We start from the raw sequence: 25,577 nt of genomic DNA on the forward strand, positions 1-25,577 counted from the left end.
TCGCCCTGAATCTTAACGCCACTCCCAAACTTTCCTTCTATATTCACTATTGCTACTGTACAGTAAGGGCGAATGACTACATACTATTCATACTCCCTTTCTAATCTACGCTCTTTCTATTCCCAGTAAACTGAACTTGGTTCTCAATTTTTATTATGCCCAATTCGTTTCTATACGTATTGTATATTACCCGTCATTCTCTATAGCTTGCTGACAGTTCTGAAGATCTTATCCCATTTTACGCTGTCGAAAGCTTTTTCTTGACGGAAAAATTGTATGACGTGTTTTGCTTCCATTTTGAATCGCATCAGCAGAAATGCTCCTGCACGTTGACCTTGCCTAAGACCAAACTAACCGTCACCTAACAGAACCTCAATTTGCTTTTTCTTCACTTTATATTATTCTTCTCAAAACTTGCGTACGTGTGACGTTACGCTGTTTGCGTCAGAGTTCTCGCACTCACCAGCCTATCTTCGTGATTGTGTGAACGACCCATTTCCGCGTCTCCAGCACTCAACTGAATTGACTCTTGTGGTATTCATGATCGCAGTATTTACGGCCTTAGAGAACTTCAAACTCATCTCATTATTGGTCAGTACGTCAGCATCCACTTCCATTCACAGCATCCTTCAAGGCGGTTCTCTTAAATAGTCTACTCTTCATCAGTATTATGTAAATTGCTATCTGTTCCTGGATACATCTTACAATGTGCTATCTGATTTAGGAATCTTCGTCTGACGATGATGTAATTCACCTGGAATCTTCCTGTGTATCCATGCATTTTGCAAGTATACCTCCCCCACTTGTGATTTTAGAGCAGTATATTCACTGTCACTGGCTGCAATTTCTTGTATAACTCAGCCTTTCCCCTCTTTCGTTCCTACTACTAAACCCATATTCTCCCACAACCCTTTCCTCTATTCCATACCTTACAATCATACTCCAGTCCCACATGATTATTAGAGTTCATCTCCCTGTATATATTCAATAATGCGTTCAACACCCTCACAAACTTTCTCTATCTCTCCATAGTCAGCTAGCGACGTCGGCAAGTTTACCTGAACTATTATTGTTGTCGTTGGTTTGCTTTCATGCATTCATGAGAATAATTCTGTCATTTTTGTACTTCGTTCTCTCGTCGACCAGTTTAAGGTTTTATTATGTTAAGAAAGATTTCTTTCAGTTACTTTCGTTATACCTTTATTTGTAAGCCGAGTTTCGACGATTTTCGAGATGTTTATTCCTCTTCAACTGGTACAGTGGTATTAATTAACGCAGTATATAAAGCCTTGGAGAACTTCTCAGCATTCCTCATTAACTCAGTATCCCACACTAAATCTTTCAGACGACTCTCTTAATCATTACCAATTTGTGATCTGAGTGTATTTGCTACTGGGCATTCCTTGCGGTCCTATATCGTATTTCGGAATCTCCGCATGACCGTGATATAAAGCATGTCTCCTGGCCTTTTCAAAGAATACCTTCTCCACTGTGAGTTTTGAGCAGTGTATTCGTTATTATCAACTGAATTTATTGTGAACTCAATCTTTGTCCTCTCTCACTCCTCGAGTCTATAATATCCTTATTCTCCCATATTACAGCGTTCCTATCCCCTGTGACTATTAGATTATCAACTCCCTTTAAGTAGTGAATTACCCCTTCAGTACAGTCATCTGCTTATTTCAGTCGTTTGTTTCCTGTCGATTCTGATGAGAAGAAGCGTAACAGTGAACTGTTGGGAGCCTTTACGGAAGATCTGAAGTCAGTTTCTGCATCTCGTCTTTCATCAGTGAACTATCCGCTCACAAAATAATGCTCGGTATGAGATAGAGCTCAAGTGAATTTAGTTTGTGAAGGTAAACGTCTGCAGTAACATTCGGCAGGGGAATGTCTTCGTGAAAATCATGTTTTTCCTCTCTGCTGTATGGTAACCGCTTTCAGGTTTCTTCTTCACATATTACCGCCTTAGCTTTATATGTGAAGTTATCATATCAAGAATCTTTCTTCAGTTCAAATGACTCTAAGCACTATGGGACTTAGACTTAGAACTACGTAAGCCTAACCAACCTAAGGACATCACACGCATCCTTGCCCGAGGCAGGATTCGCACCTGCGACCGTAACAGCGGCGTGGTTCCGGACTGAAGCGCCTAGAACCGCTCGGCCCCAGCGGCTGCCTTTCTTCAATTATTGTCTAAGATGTTTCCTATCCTAAGAAAATAAACAGTTGTTTTCATTGGTGTATGTTGTGTTTTAATCGTCACATACCCAGCCTCTCCATTTCAGTTTCATACCCATCACTACAACATCTTCGAAACCAATCTTCTCACGTACACATTTGCTCATCTTGACATTGCTTTTTCTCCTAGCATAATTCTTTTCATTATCTGTAAGGGCAAACACGAAAAGCAGTGGGTTTCGAGTGTACTGTTAAAGAATTGCTGCCTGAGGATGAAAGGGCGGCTCACGAAAAACAGGGCCCGAGTACTAGACTGTTCATTGTCGCCGCCAACTGACAGCTATTGTTTCAAAGCTTTTGCTACTTTGTTTTGTATGGTCAATACCAAACCTGCTGCAGCTTGATTAAGAAGTGTGATGTAAATATCTCAGCTAGATGTATCCTCTCCAAGAAAGTATCGCAAATGTGAAGGTGTACGTGTCTACCGTTTGATTTTCACACGTCGTTACTCGCGCGATAATTCGTGACGTGGTCACTCGTGCGGATGACAGGTGTCATCCACAAAGCAAGCGGTCTATTTTTATACTTTGAACGGTCTTTATGACTGATTTTATGATTTTATTAAATCTAAATATAATACATTTAATATTCGTACATAGCATAATATATTCCAACTTTGAAACTGTTTGTGCAATAATTTAATAAGGTTACATTTCAAACTAACAAATTTACATCTGTTTTCCATGTAAGCATTGATGTGTGTGTAACAGTGCTACTACTTATCAAAATAAAATGAAAATTTTTATTTCAAAACAACGACCTAACTAATAAGCATATACAAACAGTAGTTTAGTGACAAAGTGCAAACAAAACTGAAATAAAAAACACTTTATTTGACTACACAGTTTACACATATGTCTTTCAGATGATCTACACATGTCCGGTTGTTGCATTCAGTGCACCGCTTCGAGTTGTTTTATTTCGTGCTCTTCTAGATATATAACACCTTCCACGTGATCCAGTTGATTTTTCTGGCTGTTCCACAATTTCTTGAGTGCGTAACAGTAATTTAACCCTCCTCCTAATATCACAAGGAAGGCTTTCAATAAGGACACGTCGCTCTGTTTGAGGCTTTATTAGTTCCCTGCTGATTTTTTCTATAAAATCAACCCTTTTTACAACCTATATGAAGACATGCAATAGTATTTATACACGCACTAAGCATTTATGGCTGCAATGTTCCAAATATTTCAAAACAGTGCCATAAGCCACCTTCTTGTGTTACGTGACACATTATTCTTCTGACAAGATATACCCCCAGTTTTGACATGCTATAGAAATTAATCATTCCAGGTTTATTTTGTTCCCCTGTTGAACGATCTATAGCGTCATCGAGGTGCATGCTTGACAGCACCAACACTATTATATATTTTTCTTTGGACAGTTTGAGACCAATGTACAATCCTGTTGAAATCCAAAGATACATGATTTTGCCTTCCTTTCTCTTTGCGGTAGAAATTCTTTCGGCACTTCTTTCTTGTTTGTTTTATACTGTTCCGACGTACGTCAGTTTCTTCGAATGAAGTTTCTTGACTAAAGACAAACTGGTAAATGAGTTGTCACCAATAATATTTCTGCTTGTACCTTGTACTGGATCGACCATTCTAAGAACAATATCTTCATCTGAATTACTGGCATTATATGGTCCCTCTGGTTGCTTACCGACGTACGGTTCTAAATTCAAAGTGTAAGCTGTTTTTACATCAACAAAAGCAAACACTTTTAACCCATACTTTGCAGGTTTGCTAGAAATATATTACCTTACTGAACAATTTTCTGTAAACGCCAAAAGCTATTCGTCAACAGTAAGATATTCACTAGGTGAAAAATATTTTTGCAATTGTTCGTGAATAGTTCAAGTACCTCTCTGATAACAGCCAACTAGTCAGCCTCTCTGCGAACACCTCCACCACGGATATTCTCTAATCTCAAACATCTCAACAGAAACTTTAATCGGTTTTCACTTATGCATAAATAACATGATTCAAGTTCCGTTTCCACCGGCCGCTGTCTTTTTTATACGAACTTGATTGTTTGGTGGATGTAATAATATTACAAGATCTGCTTCTAACATTGGTAGGATATTTATTTTTCCTCGGATTATTTATTCCATATTTTCCTAAAAAAATGTATTCTCTTTGAGTTACTTCTTTCCGTGACTCTTACTCATAATTTTCTGACACTTCTTGTTCTGTTCCTGAATCATGACTGCTTTCACAAACACAGTCCTCGGTCTCTGAGTCAGCGCTATCACTGTGAGCATCATCACTCAGCTCATTGAACCATTCCAGCCGTACATTAGGATCTCTACTAAACTCTGTCCAAGGTTTCCTTGTCTTTGACATTTCTTCAACAATCTAAAAATAAATAGAATACTAGGTAACATGGAAGGTAACTGCCATCAGTTTCAATACGCGTAAATTTTCGCACATGAAAGATAGATTGACTCTAGGAAAGCAATAAAGTAATATAGACTTACTTTGTTTCATATAGTGGCAGCAGAGCTCGCGCGAATGACCATTGTCCTCCAGACGATAATAATGTTTCATAAGCAATGTGTCTTTCGTAACTGAAAGCCAACAATGACTGGAGCTAACAGCCGAAGAGTTAACAGCCGAAGAGTTAACAGAAAGGTATTGGAAACGGTGCGAACTCAGTCCAGACCTTTCAGACAAAATTGAGCGGGAAAGTTATGTGGATGGCGAGTGTCATCCGCGCGAACAACGGACGGTAGAAAACGGGGCACAATTTTGTAGAGAAGTTTGCTGTGGTTGAGCGGTTCTAGGTGCTTCAGTCCGGAAGCACGCGGCTGCTCTAAGTCTAGGGGACTGATGACCTCAGATGTTAAGTCCAATATTTCTTAGAGCCATTTGAATCATTTTTGCAGATAATTTTCCTGGAGTTTCCATACCAGCAAAGCGCAGTATACAGAATTTGGCGACAATGTGGCGTGCTACAGGGTCAGTTGAAAACGCAGAACGAATCGAGTCCCGTCTTTCCTGCACCTGCTGTGGTCGCGGATATTCCAGCATGAATGATCCAGTCCAAAGCAGTCGACACGTAGTAAATTGTCGCAATAAGTGAACATTTCGCGTAGTTCTTATCAATGTGTTTTAAACGTTATAGGGATGAAACCCTACGAAATGACATGTGTCCAAGAACACAAAGAGGAAGGCAAGCCAAAAGTGTGAATTACTCTAGATGGCTATGTCAAACAATTGGGAGTGGAATAATGGATCCGTTGCTGTATTTCATGAGTGACGAATGTTGTTCCTCCTGACAGCACGTGTGAACTCCCAGGGCAGCAGATACTGGTCAACAAACAATTCCTACATAATTCATGAGAAACCTCTTCACGGTGAAAACATCGGAGTGTGATGTGCTGTGTCAGAATGGCTGTTTGTAGGTCCCATATTTTTTGATACAACCAGTATACGCTGCTGCGTGTATGCCAATCTTTGAGGAATTTTACGTGCAGTTGAACCGCCATGAACGTACTTATGCTGTATTTCAGAAGGATTGGCGAACTGTCACACTTCACGCGAATCAATTTCACGAGTTCATGGAACACCCACAGAGAGGAAAGGATACAGATACGCAAACAACCCAATAACGTTAGATGGTTTGAAGGACAGTATTCGTAATGCAATTTTGATAACTGATGCGGAAGAGTTTCGCAAAGTGTATATTAATATTTTAAGGCGCGTGCAAAAGGGCGTTTAAGCACAAGGAGAACAGTCTCAGCACGTAATTTACCGGTACTTTAAGACACAAGATCAATTTTGTAAACATAAATCTTTGCATTAGCTCATTTATTTCTTTATTATCTCATTATTACATGTTTATCTGCTTGCTGCATTTGAAGACATGCGCGGAAAAACGGGCTAGCCCTCAAATGTAATAGCTTAGAGATAAGTGTTGCCATCTGTTGGTGCACACGGGAACAATAAAAATTGACACTGGTCTCACCCCTAAGTGATATTTAGGAGTGACACCAATGTCCATTTTGATAGTTCTCGTACCTAGAAACAGATGGCAACACTTATCTCTAAATTCTTACATTTGAGGGTTAGCCCTTTTTCTCCGCGCATGTCTTATTTGCTCTAAGCGGACAACAATTCGCACGTTATTGGCGAGTAGTCTGTACCCGGGGCCGTTAGCGATATAAGGAAATATCGGGGTAAGAAATTAGCTTTCCTTGAACATGAGGCTTTACGGGAACATTCCTCAGGAGAAGAGTGGTTCGTCGAAGTTTTTCCACAGAACTCGAAAAAACCGCGAGGAAGTTATTGTTAACAAGGTACTTTATATGGTCAAAAGTATTGGGGTAGCCTATATAGTGTGTAATTGACCACTAGATGTCACAAGATGTCTGGAATAAAAGGACGTGGGGGTATTGTGCAGACAGTAATGAAGCGGTAAGAGTAGAATGCGTCGGTCAGGAAAGCGCTTGACTTCGAACGTGGACAAGTCGCTGAATGTCGCCTGCCTAACATATTCATCATGGACATTTCAAGCTTTCTAAAGCTGTTCATGCCGACAGTTGGTGATGTGCTGGTGAAATACAAACGCAACAGTGAAACAGACGAGGCGGACCTCGTGTACCGACTGACAGAGGCCGTTGAGCAGTACGGAGGGTGATTCTGAAAATTGATATGAAATCATCGCAAGCTATCATTCGTGAGTTACTAAGTACTACAAGCAGATTGTCTAGTACAATGAATGTGCATGTGAACTTCAGAGGAATGGGGTACAGTGATAGGGCTGCACCTCAGAAGCTATAGTTCTCTGTAGTCGCTGCTAAGTGACGCTTGAGGTGATGTAGAGAGCGACGTGACTGGACGGTGACTGAGAGGAAGCGAGTGATTTGGAGTTTTTATTCTCTCTCTGTCCTGTGGAAATCTCAACGATTTTTGAGAATGGCCGGTGAATGTTACCTGTCTAGCCAGCAGTGACGCACGGAAGAAAGAGTGTTACTATGTAGGGGTGTTTTTCGAGGGTATTGTCTGATTCCATTATTGCGCATATGAATACGCTAAATGAGAAAGGTAACAATAAGTTTTGCAGGTTTGTGTACTGCATACAACAGACAAATACACACATCACAAAACTTTTGCATCACCCCAGTTCCCAGAACTCCTGAAGATAGACGTTGACTGTGAGTATAGTATCACAGATACAGTCGCTTTGACTGTTCAGAGATGTCAGTAAACCTGCGCATGCATGAGCAGCGCCTATTAGAGGGAGGGGGTCAGACAGCCGATCATTTCCAGCCATTCCACCAGGAAGGAGGTACGCGGCTCGTGTTGTCTGTAGTTCAACCATGCCTAGACGGTCAGTACCACGGTTCGATCGCGTCCGTATTGTTACTTTGTGCCAGGAAGGGGTCTGACCAAGGGAAGGGTCTAGGCGTCTCAGAGTGAAACAATGCGATGTTGTTCAGACCTGGAGGAGAAACAGAGAGGCACGAACTGTCGACATGCCTCGCTCAGGCCGCCCAAGGGCTACTATTGCAGTGGATGACCGCTGCCTACGGATTATGGCTCACAAGGGGAGGGCCTCAGACACGGCCGACCGATTCGGCTCAGATTTGGTAGGTCGCTTGTGTACAACCTAAAACGAAGGAATCTAAGATATTTTGGGTCAACACCCCCGCGTTTGTGAGAAAATCACCCCTAAAGGTTATGACGAGCAATCGACTCAAAATTGGCGGGATCGATATATAATTATAAATAGAGCATTTTTCATCACCAGGTATGGGGTCCGAAAACGCATACTTTTCCAGAAATCGAGGTAAGAACCTTTTACAATTGCCGCTTCTGTACCCACATGGTGAACGCTTTTCGTCGACAGCACCGATAGCGCAACGGCCAAGGTAACTGGCTGCGAATCTCGAAGAAACGTAGTGGATGTTATTCTTTTGGTTTGTATTTTTCCATATCTCAATTGATAGGGGTAGGAGGGTTAATAAGGTAAGTAAATCAACAAGGAATGATAATAAGGCAGGCAAATAAATTTCTCAAACCTCTTGGGATAGTAAACAACTAAAATGTTACTCCAGGTCACTTTACAATGGCTCTTCCAGTCACTGTTACGTGTCCTCACTTTTCTTCGAACAACTAGATGGAAGGTACTTGTCATATAAACATTCGAAACAAATATACTCACGGCACCAAGAGCATCTAATGAATGCAATCTTTCGACAGCTGCACTGTTCCTTCCCTATGATATGAGAAGAGGCAACCGGGACAACATAATTCTCCCCGCGTGCATTCTATCCCGTGCCTCGCTGTAAACAAACGTCACACGGTTGGCTATCTGTGACCCCTCGTGAGGAAGTAGCAGCACTTTTACTGGGAGTTGTTTTCATGTGACAAGGCTTAAAAGTTTAATATTTTACTAACTCACGGCCTTTGGAAAATTAGTTGGCCTACTTTATTATTATCATTCGTTATTGATTTACTTACCTTGCTAACCGTCCTAACCGTATGAATTGAGATATGGAAAAATACAAACGAAAAGAATAAAATCCGATAGGTTTCTTCGAAATTCGAAACAGGGTTTTCCGATTCCCAGCCAGTTACCTTGGCCGTTGCGCTACTGTTTTTTTTTTTTGTTTTTTTTTTTTTTTTTTTTTTTTTTTTTTTTTAATTGATCTCATTTTGTTCGTTGTATCTGCTCGGGGCGGACGCCGCAAGACACCCGTTTCAGTTTGTCATTGATCCATTAACTCAGTTTTTTTTTTTATTACAGAGGGCAGCTAACCCTGTGACCGAACACGCTGAGTTACCGTGCCGGCACCTACCGGTGCTGTCGGCGACAGGCATTAACCATGTGGGTACAGACGCGGCAGTTGTAAAAGTTTCTTACCTCGATTTCTGGAAATGTATGCGTTTTCGGCCCCCATACCTGATGATCAAAAATGCTCTATTAACAATTATCTATCGATCCCGCCAATTTTGAATCGATCGCTCGTCGTAGCCTTTAGGGGAGATTTTCTCCAAAAAACGTGGGGGTGTTGACCCAAAATATCTTAGATTCCTTCGTTTTAGGTTGTACACAAGCGACCTGCGAAATCTGAGTCGAATCGGTGAGTGTCGCATATGCCTTCAACCTGACAATGGTCGGAGACGTGTTTAGAGGCAACCCGGTCAGTCTGAAAGCCTTAGACACAGTGCCCAGCAGTGCAGCAAGGTGGAAGTTCCCTACTGTTTAGGTGTGGCAATCTGTGCGGCCGACGTAAGCCGCTGATGGTCATGGAAGGCGCCGTAACGGTTGTGCGATACGTGAAGGTCATCCGCCGACCGACAGTGCAACAATATCGGCATCATATTGGCGAGGCATTCGTCTTCATGGAGGACAATTCGCGCCCCCATCGTGGATAATGACATCGCTCGACTAGAGTCGCCAGCATGTTCTCCAGACATGAACCCTATCGTACATGCTTGGGATAGAGTGAAAAGAGCTGTTTATGGACGACGTGACCCACCAACCACTGTGAGGGATCTACGCCGAATTGCCGTTGAGGAGTGGGACAATCTGGACCAACGGTGCCTTGATGAACATGTGTATAGTATGCCATGACGAATACAGGCATGCATCAATGCAAGAGGACGTGCTACTGGGTATTAGAGGTACCGGTATGTAGAGCAATCTGCACAACCACCTCTGAAGGTCTCTCTGCATGGTGGTACAACATCCAATGAGTGTTTTCATGAGCAATAAGAAAGGCGTAAGGGATGTTTATGTTGATCTCTATTCCAATTTTCTGTACAGGTTCCGGAACTCTCATCACCGAGGTGATGCTGAACTTTCTTTGATGTGTGTAGCTCGAAGAAATGAGTGTGTATCATCATAACAATGCGGCACTGTCGGAAGTTAGCATGTGTCAGGAAATTGCTTGTGCAAAATAAAACTTCTAAAAATGACCTACCTACCCGTGGTCCCGACCTGAGCCACTGGAGCATTGTGGGATAAGTTAGACGTCGACTTCGCTTCAGTCACCAGCCACCAACATCACTATCTTCTCTGATTTCGGATTTTGAGAAAGAATGGCTTGCAGTTCCTTACGAGAGATTCAGGCAACTCGCCGGAAGTATCCCCAGAGAAGATAAGCCGTCGTAAAGGAGAAGGGTTGACACATGCCTTATTAATATCGTATTCCTCGATTTCATTGTATTTAACATTATCATGCCCTACTGATTCTAGCAATATGTTTCTAAAGACCGTTAAAATCAAAATATTTCATACTGTCAGGTACTGCTAATAATTTAAAGCTGCATGTGTACTGGTGGCTTCAGTAGAAAACTGAAAATTCCGCAAGGAAGCGAAATCAGTTCCTTGTAACCTGCATTTGGAGATAGGAACGCCGTTACCTGACGTTTCGGAGGCGCCAGTGTAAGCTTCGAAACTCTCCTGAAATTTCGAGCAATGAAAATTTTTGCTAATTGTTCTCCTCCGGCGTTTAAAACGGCTATCTCGAAGAAGAGGGCTGCGATTTCATTAATGGATATCGGACTGTTCTTCTCGTTTTCTGCCCATTACTAACAAGGAAAGTTTCTGCTACTGTGCAAGTCGTATTAGGATAGCGATGGTTTCGCAGTACTTATGTGCCCTAACCAACATATTTTGATATAATTTACTTAAGCACTGCCGCAATAAACCCTCTGAACAGGGCGGCGGTCTTGGCAGCATAGCGAACAGAAGCACACTCAATTCGCATTGGCCGGTCAGTTGCAGCTGCGAATACGACCTCGAGACGGTGGGTAGGCGTTGCGCAAGCGAACGCACACTGCGGTCGCCGTCTGGTCGGTCGTTGCCACCACCGGCGTCTCCTCCCCTGACCAGGATGGCCAGATAGCCACCTTATCTCACCCCACACGCTGTATAAAAGCTCAGGTTTCGCCTGCAGAAAGCGTACTTCCTCAGCGAGCAACATGAGGACTGCAACCGTAGTCGTCTTGTCGCTGTTGGCTGCCCTGGTGGTGGTCACGGCGGTACCGCACAGTGAGCGTAAGTTCACATTTAGCTATTGGTACTGCAAAGAGTACCCAGAAGAGTACATAAGTGCACAGAAAATAAGACTGCGCGTTATTTTGTTGATAAATCTTTCTTTTTGTTCTTAAAATTTAAGTCAATTGCAATTTACTACATTAAATGATTTGCTCACATCCAGACGACGACTGAGCATTGAGAATAAGGGACCAATAATGTTGCAACCGGAAGGGGAATCTAGTGGCCAGCGCTTAGAGGAGACTACATGAAATCAGAAAATACTTAAATTCCGATTGTTGGAGATAATGAAAAGAGCGAGCGGGAGAATGTAACGTGGAACTAGATAAAACTATAAATATAGACACCGACCCTATATTAGCTCTCAGAAAACGTCCATGCTGTTTTCAGTCATACATTCTGGACCTTACAAATCGGTCAAAGGCAGCAAGTTTCTAGTGTGCAACAGTAACCAAGCACAACAATTTCTTTTCGTCAGTTTGTATATGTTCTGGATTGGAGAAAACAGCAGAAAGATAGCCCCAAGGTGAATTATTAAAATGGTAACTTCTCATTTGTTGGAGATATTTTTCTATAGTTTTGCCTTTTACAAATTAAATTGTTAATTACTAGTTTTTTAGAATGAATTTTTCTCAGTCCCATATCTAAAAGCCATCAGTCTCCATTTAGCTCAAGATATCCGAGCGATTTACGTTATGGATCAAATGCCTGTATATTTCTGAGTCTCCTTCACTGAACTCAGCTTTAAGCAGTTTTTGCTGATGACTGCGTTACTTTTAATTGAATAACGGAATTTTGATAACTGTTTCAAGACCTGTAACAGCAGATTTAAAGTCGTTTAGCTCTTCTAAAAAGTACTTAAAATTATGTTTGTGAGTCAGCAACTGATGGATGTGACCATTAAAACCAGTCTAATAAGATAAAAAGTACTAAGCAATTTCAGTGGACAAGAGTTTGCTTTCTATTGGCGCTCTTAATTTTGAAACAAACTGAATCCTGTTGTAGGACTGTTGAGTGTGTGACAGGTATTAGAGTGAAACCGTGTTTATTTGCTTGCAGCCGACAAGGAATTTCTGGAGAAACAAAGGAAGCTTATAAGGCTCTTCTATCATGTCCAACAGCCGACAATTATCAAAGAAGAACAAGAAATAGCGAAGTCCTACAAGCCAATTGAGCATCTCGACAACTACCAGGTACTACTGTCTGAAATTTGCAAGTAGTCGAATGGGTGTACTCATTGTCTAAAATGTCTTACGAATAAAGTAGTGACTATTTTATATTTTCTTTACTATTTCAGTACAAGGACAAAGTCGAAGTCTTCTGGAAGTACTATGTAGACTATGGCTTCCTGCCACGAGGAGAAGTGTTCTCGATCTACTACGAGAAAAACTTCTACCAGGCAAAAGCCTTGTTTGAGCTGTTCTACTATGCCAAGGACTTTGATACCTTCTACAAGGTAAGCTAACCTTTACAGATATTGTGTACAAAGTAAAGTTGCAAATGAAGATATTTGTGCTACTAACCTAGTAATATCTGATACAAACTTTTCACTTGGCAGTTTGACTGAATATATTTAAATCGTTATCTCAGTAATAAGAAATTCTTTTTCATTGTATCAAACGTCATGTGCCCAATTTCACATTTTAGCGGGGTTTCCATTAACATTATAGGCACAGAGTGGCACACGGAAACATCAAAACATCAGCTCACATAAAAAATGAATTAAATACAGAAATACCACACTTAGAAGAATGTAAGTTGACGAAGATTATACACAGTTGAGAATGATACTTGATGTGTTTCATTTCGAACTGCAAACATCCTTCCAAGCCAGTGTACCAGTGGCACACAATGAGGTCCCATTATCGATGAATCCTACATTCATCTTCAGCTAATAACGTGGTACCTTGTTCCAGACGGCCGTTTGGGCGAAAGAACACCTGAACCAAGGGCTGTTTGTCTACTCATACACCGTCGCTGTGCTCCATCGCGAGGATACCAAGTACGTCACGCTGCCAGCTCCCTACGAGATCTACCCGCAACTCTTCGTCAACGCAGAGGTCATCCAAAAGGCATATGACGCCCGGCTACGAGGTATGTACCAGTACGTCAGAAGCACGATTCAGTTTTCTCAGCCGTTACTCTGTAACAAGCTACTAGAGACCACGGGTACCATATACCATAACATTCAGGAAATAGCCTTGAAAAACCACCGAGCTTTTTGTTGGTGTTGTTTGAGTTCATCACGCATATTTTTCTTTCAGCTTTTCTCACAACAATGCCATTAACACATTCATATACCAAATTTTACAAGAATACAGTAACAAACTAGCACTGGTTGGTATTTTCTGGGACCTATGAGAGACATTTAACTGTGTGAATTACAGTATCATCCTACATAAGCTAATATCTTATGGAAATCTTAGAATTGACATAAAGTGTATAATGAGAAAAGAATGCAGAATGCTGTACTTAATAATTCAACCGATGAAAACAGGGGAGGTTATTCTGACCGGAGGGGAAGGAATTAATTATGGGGTTCCAAAAGGCTCCATCATAGAGCCACTACAGTTTGTGATAGATGTAAACGGCGTCCCATCTAATATACAACAAGCAAAACTAGTTCTTTTTGCTGATGAATCCACAATACATTCAGAACAGCAGATACGGTACATAATGTTCTTAAAAGTATTACTCAGTACTTTACTGAAAATCGCCTCGGTTTCCATTTCAAAAATACCACGACTTATTCAGTTCTGCACATTCAGAAATACGACCTCAGTGATATATGTAACAACATGATACCTGAATTGGCAATGAATAGTTTTTAACTTCCATATTGACGAGAATTTGAACTGGAACATGTATTTTTTACTCCTAAAACAACTAAGTTAAGTCACATTTGTCCTTAGAAGCATCACAATACTTGGGGAGAGATAGGTCATTAAGATTAGGCGCATTGGTCATTAAGATTAGGCACGTTGTGGAAATTCATTCAGTAACATCACATTGAATCGTTTTCTGGAGTTACTCATTTTTAAGAAAGATAGTTATCAATGCTCAAAAATAGTGTTATAAGGACAATATTTCGCGCTCATCCACGGTTACCTTACACACATCTATTTAAGGAGTAACGCATTGTGACGTCTGGTTCACTGTATTTGTAATCACCCATGAAGTATGTTGTAAATAACCCAGTGCATTTCAAAAGGAATAGTAACGTCCATTACTAGAATACCAGAATATAAAATAACATACGTTATTGAATATTAAAGTTTTCTTTAGCGCTTAGGAGAGTGGGCAGTGCTGCCATCAAAATTTTTCATCAGTCTCTCAGAGACATGAAATGTCAGTCAGCAGAGTTAAATTTGACATGAAAACTGGAAGTTTCCTTTGGCCACCTCCTCCTTCTCGATAGAATAATTTCTGTACTTATGATGTGTAAAGGAGGGGGGGGGGGTGGTGGGGGTGGTAGGAATTACTAATTTACATCTACATTTAAAAAAGTCTTTGTGAATGGTAAGTATGTAAGTATATTTAAATATGAATGTGTAATGTGGATATAACACGACTCGTTCTTCATCATTGGGGTTAGTAGTAGAAACGATCCTTGAAGAATGAAAGCACGAAACTAAGTAAAGTTCTGTCTTTTACTTTCCTTTAGATGTGGAGAGCTCTAGAAAGGAGCCTTACATCTTCTACGCCAACTACAGTGGCTTCCCAGTCGCCAACAACCCTGAGGAGCTGGTGTCGTACTTCACCGAGGACGTCGGCCTGAACTCCTTCTTCGCCTACCTCCACTACAAGAGCCCGTTCTGGCTGAACCCGAGCAACTACAGCATCCCCGTGTTCAAGCACCGCGGCGCCGGCTTCTTCTTCCTGCTCCAGCAGCTGCTGGCCCGCTACTACCTGGAGAGGCTGTCCAACAACCTGCCCGATGTCAAGCCCATCGACTACACCCGCCCCGTGCAGGTAACGGGACCGTGGCAACAGCGAGACTGTACCTCACTACTGTACCGTCACCAGGGCAAACAAATGAATTTAACTTTCATTTTCAGACTGGCTACTACCCAGAGCTGAGACTGCAGAACGGAATTGAGGCTCCCGTACGCCCAGAAGGTGTGTACCCCTACAACTTCGACTCGCTGTACGTGGAGCGCATCCAGAACTACGAGAGGAGGATCAGAGACGCTATTGACTTTGGCTACGCATACGGCGTAAGTACCACTCTATCTTTACTTTTGTGTCCAAAAACTGGTTCAGTTGCTGCTCCACTCGCCAGTCTATCCTCTTCTTCTCTGCACTGCTACTGTCACTTACATTTATACTTTTTCCTCCCTTGGTGTCTCGTTAGAGTTTCTACCTTCCTCACTTCCCTTCTTTACATAACTGACGCTCCTTAATGATTCTGGACGTATCCCTTTTTTCGTCAAGTTGGTCTATTTTTTTTTTCCAAATGCATTTTAGTTTGTTATCATTAGTTTCTTATCTATTTTTCAACACTCTTCTGTGGGACCACACTTCAAAAGCTTTTATTCTCATCCTCTGTCTGTTGTTTATCGTTCACGTCTCACTCCCGACCAAGGCTATACTGCAGACAAATACATTCAGAGAAAAGATTTCCTAAGACTTAACTCCTTATTAGATGTTAACCAGTTCCTCTTTTTTACGAACTCTGTAGGAAGACTGAATTTTATATCCTGTCTACTTCGTGCCATCGTCATTTATTTTGCTGCTCAAGTAGGAAAAGTCATCTATTACTTCCCGTGTCTCATTTTAATTTTGTAGATGTTCATCTTGTAGTCTCTTTTTCACGACACAGTCCTGTCTGTTCAACAACCCCTCCACGTCCTTCGCTATCTCTCACTGAATTACGATGTCATCGGTTAGCCCTCCAACTCTTTTTAATTCTTCTCCATGAACTGTAATTCCTTTTCCTAATTTCTCCCTGTCTTACTTTTCTGCTTCTCGAGATATGATTGAATAACACTATGGGTAGGCTGCTATCCCCTCTCACTCTCTTCGGAGTCGCTACTTCCCTTTCGTGTCCTTCCACTCTTAAAACTGCAGTGTGATCTCTGTTCAAGTTGTTATCTATATTTAATCCCTCGTACAAGCAGGAGATCAAAGAGGTGCAGTAAACATTGTCAAAAGCTTTTTCCAAATCTACAAATGCTTTAAAAATCACTCTTTACATTTCACTATTACCTCTCTTCGATACACGTCTGACAACTGTACATGTGTACTTAAGTGTTCACAGCATGATTTCGAGAAATTCAACCTGAGGGAGAAAGATGTGACCGACATCATTGGAAACATTATTGAGGGCAATGCTGAATCTGTCAACTACGAGTTCTACGGCTCTATCTACAGGTACATCATCTCTCTCTTCGGCCACATCGCTGATCCGTTCCACAAATACGGCGTAAGTATGGCTAGTCAGTTCAGTGTCTGGCTTGTTGCTGATTTACCAAAGAAACGGAATGCACAGCTTGTTTTCACCATTGCAGACACCCGCCAGCGTACTCGAACAGCCAGAAACACAGCTGAGAGACCCGGTGTACTACAGAATTGCCAAGCGAATCCTTTCGTTCTTCTACCAGTACAAGAACAAACTGCCACCTTACACCAGGAGCGACGTAAGTAGAGATGTTTTTCGCTGATAGTAGCCCACATATACGTCGTTTTCTCAGACATCAAAGGAAAATCAATTTTAATCTATTTAATACCTTTTTTTCCAGCTGGAGCTGCCAGGTGTTGCCATTGAGAGCATCTCCTTCGACAAACTTGTCACTTACTTTGACAACTTTGACATCGAGTTAAACAACGCCCTGTCATTCTCCAAGCCCGAAGAAGGCGACAAATTCAACTTCGTGGCTCGCCAGTACCGCCTGAACCACAAGCCTTTCTACTACCAGCTTAAGGTGAAGAGCGACAAGGAAATCGACTCCGTGGTGCGAGTTTTCATTGGTCCCAAGTACGACGCGTATGGGCGTGAACTGACACTGGAAGAGAGGAGGCCGTACTACTTCTTGCTGGACGAGTTCAACCAGAAACGTAAGGAATGAGTTCTGCCGCATTCTTGATCTACGTTTTCTACTCAGGCAAAATATTTTTACACACAATGGACACAATATTGGGCGACCTGAATATCAGATAAAATTGCGCGCTGAGTTATAATCGACTGGACAAAATAGTTTCAAAGGTCTTATAGACTCTTGGCAAACCTTCATATGTTCAGATTAAATCATAAATAATTACGCCAATGGAAAGCGGTATTACCTACACATCATAGAATCTGAATGATCGGACATAGACGTTAAAACTGCACAAGAGAAGAAGAGAAATAGGAAGTATGGATTTTTACGTCCCTACAACACCGAGGTTAAAACAAGTGGATGCTAGCTCATACTTGATAAGGATGGGGAATAGGAAACAGCAGTGGCACTTGAGGGCGTACTCCTGAAATCATAGCAAGCGATCTAAGGGTTCCATGAAAACATAAATCATGGTTGTCTCATAGGAATTTGGATATCCATCAACTCACATACAATGCAAATATTTTCACCAACGTCTCATAGAATTTTCCAGATCTTGGTGAATTTAATTACCTACTGTGGATTGTATTTTTGTCGCAGTAGAAAACGTTACATGTTTTTACCCGTTTCCTTTTTGTGCTATAGTTTACTTGTCGATATAATATAATGTGTATAACAAGAATATAACTTCTGTTATGGTGCCCAAAGTAGATAGGTCCGCTTCCTAATACTGAGATATTTGGTATGGTACTTAGCGTCACTGTTATGTGATGCAAGCGTATACACATAAACAGTGGTAACCAAACACAAGAGTCACTGAAATATAATTTTCTGTGTGGTATCCAGAGCAGAATCAACTGCAACGAATTTCAGTCATTAGTTCTTAACCGACTATCTCCCATTTGAATACTTTCGCTTCCTCTGTGAGAATGGACCGCCCTTCTTTGATACTAATTCGTTATGATGCATGCTATGCTGCATGTAAGTGACTGATTATACAGTGACCGAAATTTACCAGGTATTGTATTAATTCTAATGAAACTTCCTGGGACATTATAACTGCGTGCCAGCCTAGGCCTCGAAACCGGGACGTTTAGCTTTCGTGAGCAAGTGTTCAACCTACTAAGAAATCCATACACGACTCACGACCCGTTCTCAGGGATACAGTTCCACCATTACCTCGTCTCCACTTTCCAAACATCACAGAAGTTGTCCTGCGTAACTTGTAAGACTGACACACCTTCATTTTAAATCAGCAGAATTGATAATAATATTATTGTCGATGCTATTGCTTGGGCAATAAAATATTGAATTGACGAGTAATTTATTATTACATTTTTATTTCTTGTTAAAAGTGGAATAAATGCAAGTAAGTTAATATCTAGTCCTATTCAAATTCCATACCAGGAATTTGATGAAATGGACAGAATCGTTCTTATAAAGGATATTGCAGAGACGTGGGTTAGCCACAGCCTGGTGACTGTTTTCAAAATGCATTTCTGACTCTGCTGCAAAGCATCAATAGCGTTTCAAATAGTAATCTGAAATCAATAACATACACCTATGAGCCAAAGCTATTATGACCACCTGTTTTATAGTGTGTTGTTCCACTTTTCAAATACAATATAACAGATATTTTGCTTTGCACGGATTTCAAAAGTCTTCACAGGATCCCAGAAGTATGTGGCACCAGATGCCTAGGGACAGGTGAAGCAAATCCCGCAAATTACGTGATGGTAGTTAAAGGGGATGCAGCTGGCGCCCGAAATATCTACCAATGGGTACAGATCAGGCACATTTGCCGGCCGAGACAAGAATGTGAGTTCACTATAGTGTCCCTCATACCACTGTATCACAATTCTGACTTTGTAACACGAACAGTTATCGTGCTGGAAGATGTCATTGCTGTATGGGGAGACTTCTGGCATGAAGCGACGCAAGTGGTCCACTATAATGTTCATGTAGTTCACTGCTGTCATTAAACCTTCGGTTACCAAAGCCACAGATCCCACTGAAGTCCTACTCAATGTACCCCATTGCATATTTCTGCCCTCACCAGCTTCCATCTGTGGCGCAGTACACGTTTCGTGCAGCCATTCGGCTGGATGACTGCTTGTAAGGACCCAACTACCGATGTGGTGTAACGAAAAATGCCATTCATTTTGCGTGCGACACGTTTCTATAGATCCACGGTGAACACTCGATTTGCTGTGCTCACTGTAATTATAACAGATGATGTCGTTGGGTCAACACAGGAACACGTAAGTATCGTATGACGTGGAGCTCCAAGTTCAACACTGGCCTTTGAATGGAGTGCTGCGAAGCACTTGTGCATGCACTGGCATTGTACTCTGTCATCAGATCGCGGTGGGTTATGAGACGTGGACGTCCAGTACCATATGGCCTACTCGTTATTCCACCATAATTAACCGCTTTCCATTGGTGATTACGATAGTAGTATGCCAACAGGTGACCCAGGTCTCTGTTGCAGAGATCCCGCTTCCAGCCGCAACACCACTACAATAAGCCCTTTGTCAAATCCGCTTATGACAGTGGATTTCCACATTTGCTGCCCGTTTCTTCGTTATAATGACTGTCCATTCATCTCTCTTCCGCATGCATTCTTACCTTACCGCGTCAAGTGCCCGCAGCACAACCTGGAGACGTTCAACCTCGCTAAGGGCGGTTGTCATAATGTTCTGGCTCATAACTGTACACATATATTATCATGACGACAGGCATTTTCGTAAATAATGACTCTGACACTTTTTCAAAACTTCTTAAATAAGTTTGTCTTTTTTATTACTGTTGTCAGTTTTTAAAATTGTTTAGCCCTACTAAGGACCATATGAAATAGCTTAAGTCTTATATCATTATTTCCCTATATTTCCCTTCGTTCTTCTTTGGATACTGCACCTACCTTTTCCTTTATTTTCTCCTGAAAGCTCCTGAAACTTTTTATTTTTGCTCTAAACTTTTCTCTTCCTCCGGTTTTTCCTCCTACAGTATTGCTGAGCAAAGCGGTATCTCTTAGGTCTGTTAGAACTTCTTTAACCCATGTCATTGATGTTTTTCGTTTTCTCTGAGAAATATTCAAAATTATTTTTGTTACCTTTTCCTTATTACTCCAAGTTTTACTTTCGCATTCTCTGGCTATTTTTTCTTCCTTCTATTGTTTCACCTAATTGTTGAACTATGTCCAACAAAAGGCGTTCTCGCTCAGTGAGAGTGTTGTAGTGCTGTAGTTTCTCATTTACTTCTTCTTACATAGGTCTTTTGTTAGTTGAAAAGCCAATTACATTTTCTTTGTTCTTGCTAAGTTAGCTTCTCTGTTCAAAGCATTTTGTTGTGTTGTTTCACACAAATATTTAAATTTTATAGTCTTTTTTTTTATTCTTCTATAATCACTTTGCATGTGTTTCGGTGCCTTTTTCGTATCTGTCACACACTCTGTATTTAAAAAAAAATATAGATAGGCCTGCTTTAGCACGCTTCTCTTTTATGACATTAATCTGCATTGTTGCGTCTTCTAAATATTCAGCTGATATCTTTAGACCGTTTGTAGTAGCCAGTCAGAACTCAGATTATCAGCTCTTTCCCCAGTTGTGAGTCTTTTAGTTCCTTCTTTTTCTGTTCTTTACCTCCAGTCACTGATTACCCTTTCTAGTACACAACTGAACAGCAGTGGGGACTCTCTATCTCCTTGTCTCACTCCAGTTTTGATCTAAAATGCGTTAGGTTCAATCTAAAAATTTAATTTTGCATTTTGTATATGTTAGTGTGTCTTTTATGATTGTTGTTAGCTCCAAACTCGCTTTTGGTGTTGAATAATGTTTCCCCTGTCAATCGGACCCTATGCTTTCAGAGTCTACAAATGTTAGATAAACGATTTTGGTTCTAATCCCTCCATACTTGATTATAAATTTTCAGATTTAAATGTTGTTCCACAGAGGATCATCATTTTCTAAACCCTCCGTGGTACATTCCTAATTTCTTGTCCAGTTGGTTTTTCCAGCCTATTTTGTAACACATTTAAAATAACTTTTTAAGTTACTGGTAGGAATCAAATTCCTTTGTAGCCGCTGAAATCAGTTTTATATCTTTTTCGTGGACTGGGTGTATTAATGTTTAGCTTCTTCACTGTTCTAGCACCTGCCATTTTCTACATTGCAGTAATTACTGAATCTTCTCAAGGAACCTTGTCATTCTTCAACTCTTTATTGATATTTTTGATTTCACCCATGCTGGGGGAATGTGAGTCTGTGTCAGTGTGTTCTGGATTTTGCTCTCGCAAGTTTGCTCTTGGTTCCTCACAGTTTCACAACTTCTAGAAATAGACAACTAAAATTTCAGTTTGCTTGTTTGTCTAGGGCTATTTTTCTACCCTCATTTTTGGAGAACAATTTAGACGGTTAGTAAGTTTGGAGGCTTCGTTTAAAAGTTTTATAGAAGTTTCTGCCACTGTTCCTGTGGAAATCTTCCTCATTTAATGGAATTTTATGTAACATTATCATTATTACTTTATCATTATATAAAAGTTGACACAATACGTATATACAGGATTATTGATAAGTACCTTCCCTATTTCTAAAGACAATTGTGCGAAAACTTCAGACTGAGAGATAATAGAACCATGTCAATAGGTAGAGAATCTCTCCAAATTTATACTTCAAATTACAACAGCCCAATATGGGTACATGTGACAAAGCAAACCTCAGTAAATGCACGCGAGATGCATGTGAGTGCTAACGCAGCAGCGGCCATTGAGCAGCGGCCATTGACTCTCTGCAGGTGCATACTAATACCACGAAACAGTAGGGTCAGGATGATTTGTCTACATTTTCTAATGTGGCTGTCCCATAGGGTAGGGCACTTTGCAAACTACACCATGTCAATTAACACGAACCGAAAAAAACTTGGAGAGGTACTCTATCCACTCATATATATCAGGTCGTAGTGTTATGGCGTTTAGTTTTCGTGCAGTTGTGTCTGCATTCCTAGAGATACAGTTGAATAATCTTGTACTTCTACTTTTATAGTAACGAACCTCTGAACTCAACACTCGAATATTTTTCCACTTGCTGTTGTGGAAATAACGACAAGAAAATGAGAGACAGATTACCCTTTTAAAACAAGCAGGGGTATTTACGACTCTAACGATATAGCTAAGCACCTTCATATCTACGAGGGTAATCCCAAAAGTAAGGTCTCCTATTTTTTATAACATTTAGCTATTTTTCGACATAATCACCATTTCTGTCAATGCATTGTTGTAGGAGCTGTGGCAGGTTTAGTATGCCCATTTCATACCAGCTCGCCGCCATGCTGGGAAGTAGGATGTCGCCACTGCTTGGTCGCAGGTGTGAAGTGGTATGCCCAGGTTTCGTCACCCCAGACAATTGAGTCCAGAAAGTATTCCCGTTCGGCTGCAAAGCGGTGAAGAAGTTCGCGCGAAGCATCAACTCGTTGCCGCATGTGGTCCTCAGTCAGCATACGTGGCACCCATCTTGCGCACGCCTTACGGTAGTTCAATGTTTCCGTTAAAATTCTGTGAACAGTGCTTCTGGATACCTCAGGAACCAACGTGCAGAGATCATCCAGGGTGATCCGCCATTTTTACGCATGCTTTGCTCAACCTTCAACACTATCTCCTCAGAAACTGACAGTCTCCCGCTCCTTTGTTCGTCGTGAATTTCGGCCCGACCAGCTGCAAACTCTCTACACCACTTACGAACATTTTTGACATCCATGCACGACTCACCATACACTTCCGTCAATTGGCGGTCGATTTCAATCGGCGCAGTGCCTCTTGCGTTCAAAAACCGAATAACTGCGCGCACTTGGCGGTAACATCGAAACGGGAGTTCCATTCTCAACGGCTGGCAAGCCAAGACTGAGCGCCTCAGCGCGGCGTACGCATGTTCACACACAGCGCGTGAGGTGCTCTTCATAACAGTGTGACCAACTGGCGCACAAGCAGAGTTCTGTACTTATAAAAAAAATAGGAGACCTTACTTTTGGGATTACCCTCGTATGTTAGACCAACTTCTAAGCCAAAGTTGTATTCTGGTATAAATTTCTGACTTGACTATACTAATATGGATGCTCAACTTTCTAGTGAGTGCTGGTGAGAACGAAATCAGGCGCAGCTCCAAGGAGTTCCCGCTGTTCGCCAAGGAGGCTCCACGCCACTCGGACCTGTACTACTCAACCGTGGGCGCCATTAAGGGCGAGAACAAGTTCTTCCTGGACGAGTTCCGCTCTCACTTCGGCTTCCCGCAGCGGCTGGCGCTGCCCCGCGGGACCCGCAGTGGTTTGCCACTCAGTGTCTTCGCCATCGTCACCCCCGCCGTGCAGGGCTCCGAACACCCCTTCCTGCCCTTCGGCGACAACCAGGCCGGCGGGTTCCCGTTCGACAGGCGAGTCGTCGCGTACGAATTCGACGTACCCAACGTGTACTCCTCCGAGACGTTCGTCGTGCACCGCCGCCTGGAGGACATCAGCAGCACTGTTTGAATGGCCACCACTTTCATCACCTTGACAGCACTGCTTGTGGAAATTCATCTTCACTTTCATGTGTCCTCACTCACAAGAAAAATAAACCATTAGTGCTTTAATCGTTTGGCATCATTTAATCTGCTCCTCATCTCATCTTCACCTGATGAGCTCCCAAACACTGAAACTTGTCCAAAAGTGTCATTACACCATTACCCATACTCTGCAACCTATAACGTCTCCTCGGCCACTTACAGTATCACGTCAGGAAGCCATACTGTACAATTGTAGCTATTTTAAGTGAAAGAATATAATTAAAATTTTATAAAAAAATTCTAAAATTTTTGAGGATGTGCGTCTGGAAAACAGCGTTAGTAGTGAAACATGGACTGTGGGAAAACAGGAACAGAAGAGAATCGAAGCATTTGAGATGTCGTGCTACAGACGAATGTTGTAAATTAGGTGGACTGATAAGGTGAGGTATGAGGAGGTACCTTGAAGAATCAGAGAGGAAAGGAATGTGTGGAAAATACTGTGTAGGAGAAGGGAAGAATGATAGAATATTGGTTAAGGCATCAGGGAATGACTTTCATGATACTAGATGGAGCTGTAGAGGGCAAAAACTGTAGAGGAAGGCAGAGATTGGAATACATCCAGCAAGTAATTGAGGACGTAGGTTACAAATGATACTCTGAGATGAAGAGGTTAGCACAGGAGAGGAAATCGCGGCGGGCCGCCTCAAACCAGTCAGAGGAGTGATCCCCCCCCCCCCAAAAAAGTTGAGAAGCTAAATTTATAGTTTTGTTCGAACCTGTAATTTTTCCAGAAACTGCATTATATTTCTTTTATTTATGTCATATGCCAATACTGAATCTCAGAAAATGACAGACTAATCTGACTGCATTGCTTAATGCAATAATAACAAAATATTTTAATTGGGCAGCTGTCAATTGATTTTATTTTTAAAGAGACAAGAAACTTACGTCTGTATCTATACAACTACTCTTCTGTCCGCAGATAACCACTTTCACACTGTTCCTGTACCTTTCCATTCTCGAATATCACGTGGGAAAATGAACTCCTATATCTGACGATCCGAACTCTGGTTGTTCTTATTTTATTATGTGGTCATTTCTTGCTATATAGCTGTGAGTTTACAAAATATTTTTTATATTCGGAGGAGATGTTTTATTCATGATGTGGTCTCAGAATGCAGAACGCATTTGTTTCGAAAATTGCCACCACAGTTCTCGTATATCTGACACTCTTCCACCTATTTCGCAACAATAAAAGAAGGAGCTGCCTCCTTCGAAACTTCTGGATGCATTGAGTCACTCCCAACTGGTACAGATACCACTTCACTCAGCAATACTGCAAAAGAAGAAGCATAGTGTCTTTAGAAGATTTGTTGCACCATCTACGTGTTCTTCTAAGAAAATGAAGTCTTCGTTTCACTATATCCACTACACTTTCTATGTGATGATTCCAATTTAAGTTCTTTTTAGCTGCAGTCCGTAGATATTTTACTGAATTATCAACCCTTAAATATGTGTCATACATCAAGTAACCGAAATTTAACGAATTTTTAACGAATTTTTTCTAGTACTTGTGTTGAAAAAATTGGAAATTTTGTGGTGAGGACTGTGGGACCACACTACTGAGGCCACCGGTCCCTAGGCTTACACTTGATACTTAATCTTATCTAAACTAACTTACGTTAAGGACAACACATACACCCATGCCCGAGGGAGCACTAGAGCCTCCTACGGGGTGAGTCGCGCGAACCGTGACAAG

At 41.5% G+C, this 25,577-nt stretch overlaps 1 protein-coding gene across 2 annotated transcripts; it reads left to right on the top strand.

Annotated features, from left to right (window-relative positions):
- Positions 1–11,098: 11,098 nt before the first annotated feature.
- LOC126456851 (hexamerin-like) lies at positions 11,099–23,905 on the top strand. 2 transcript variants are annotated; one of them, XM_050092664.1, is made up of 10 exons: positions 11,099–11,250; positions 12,310–12,443; positions 12,548–12,706; positions 13,167–13,344; positions 14,915–15,222; positions 15,309–15,467; positions 16,502–16,675; positions 16,761–16,889; positions 16,992–17,307; positions 23,407–23,905. In XM_050092664.1, the coding sequence occupies exons 1-10, from the start codon at positions 11,175–11,177 to the stop codon at positions 23,802–23,804; spliced, it is 2,031 nt and encodes a 676-aa protein (XP_049948621.1). In that variant the 5' UTR covers positions 11,099–11,174; the 3' UTR covers positions 23,805–23,905. The 2 variants fall into 2 exon arrangements, with proteins under 2 accessions (XP_049948621.1, XP_049948622.1); XM_050092665.1 differs by having other exon boundaries at positions 16,511–16,675.
- Positions 23,906–25,577: the final 1,672 nt, after the last annotated feature.

This window comes from Schistocerca serialis, chromosome 2 (assembly GCF_023864345.2).
Source record: "Schistocerca serialis cubense isolate TAMUIC-IGC-003099 chromosome 2, iqSchSeri2.2, whole genome shotgun sequence".
Lineage (NCBI taxonomy): Eukaryota > Metazoa > Arthropoda > Insecta > Orthoptera > Acrididae > Schistocerca > Schistocerca serialis.

What these genes read in the sequence shown, in the direction of transcription:
- LOC126456851 (XM_050092664.1), top strand. Translation starts at nt 11,175, where the DNA reads ATGAGGACTGCAACCGTAGTCGTCTTGTCGCTGTTGGCTGCCCTGGTG. An exon ending in AGCATCTCGACAACTACCAG is followed by an intron (nt 12,444 to 12,547) that starts GTACTACTGTCT and finishes TTACTATTTCAG; the next exon opens with TACAAGGACAAAGTCGAAGT. An exon ending in ACTACACCCGCCCCGTGCAG is followed by an intron (nt 15,223 to 15,308) that starts GTAACGGGACCG and finishes TTTCATTTTCAG; the next exon opens with ACTGGCTACTACCCAGAGCT.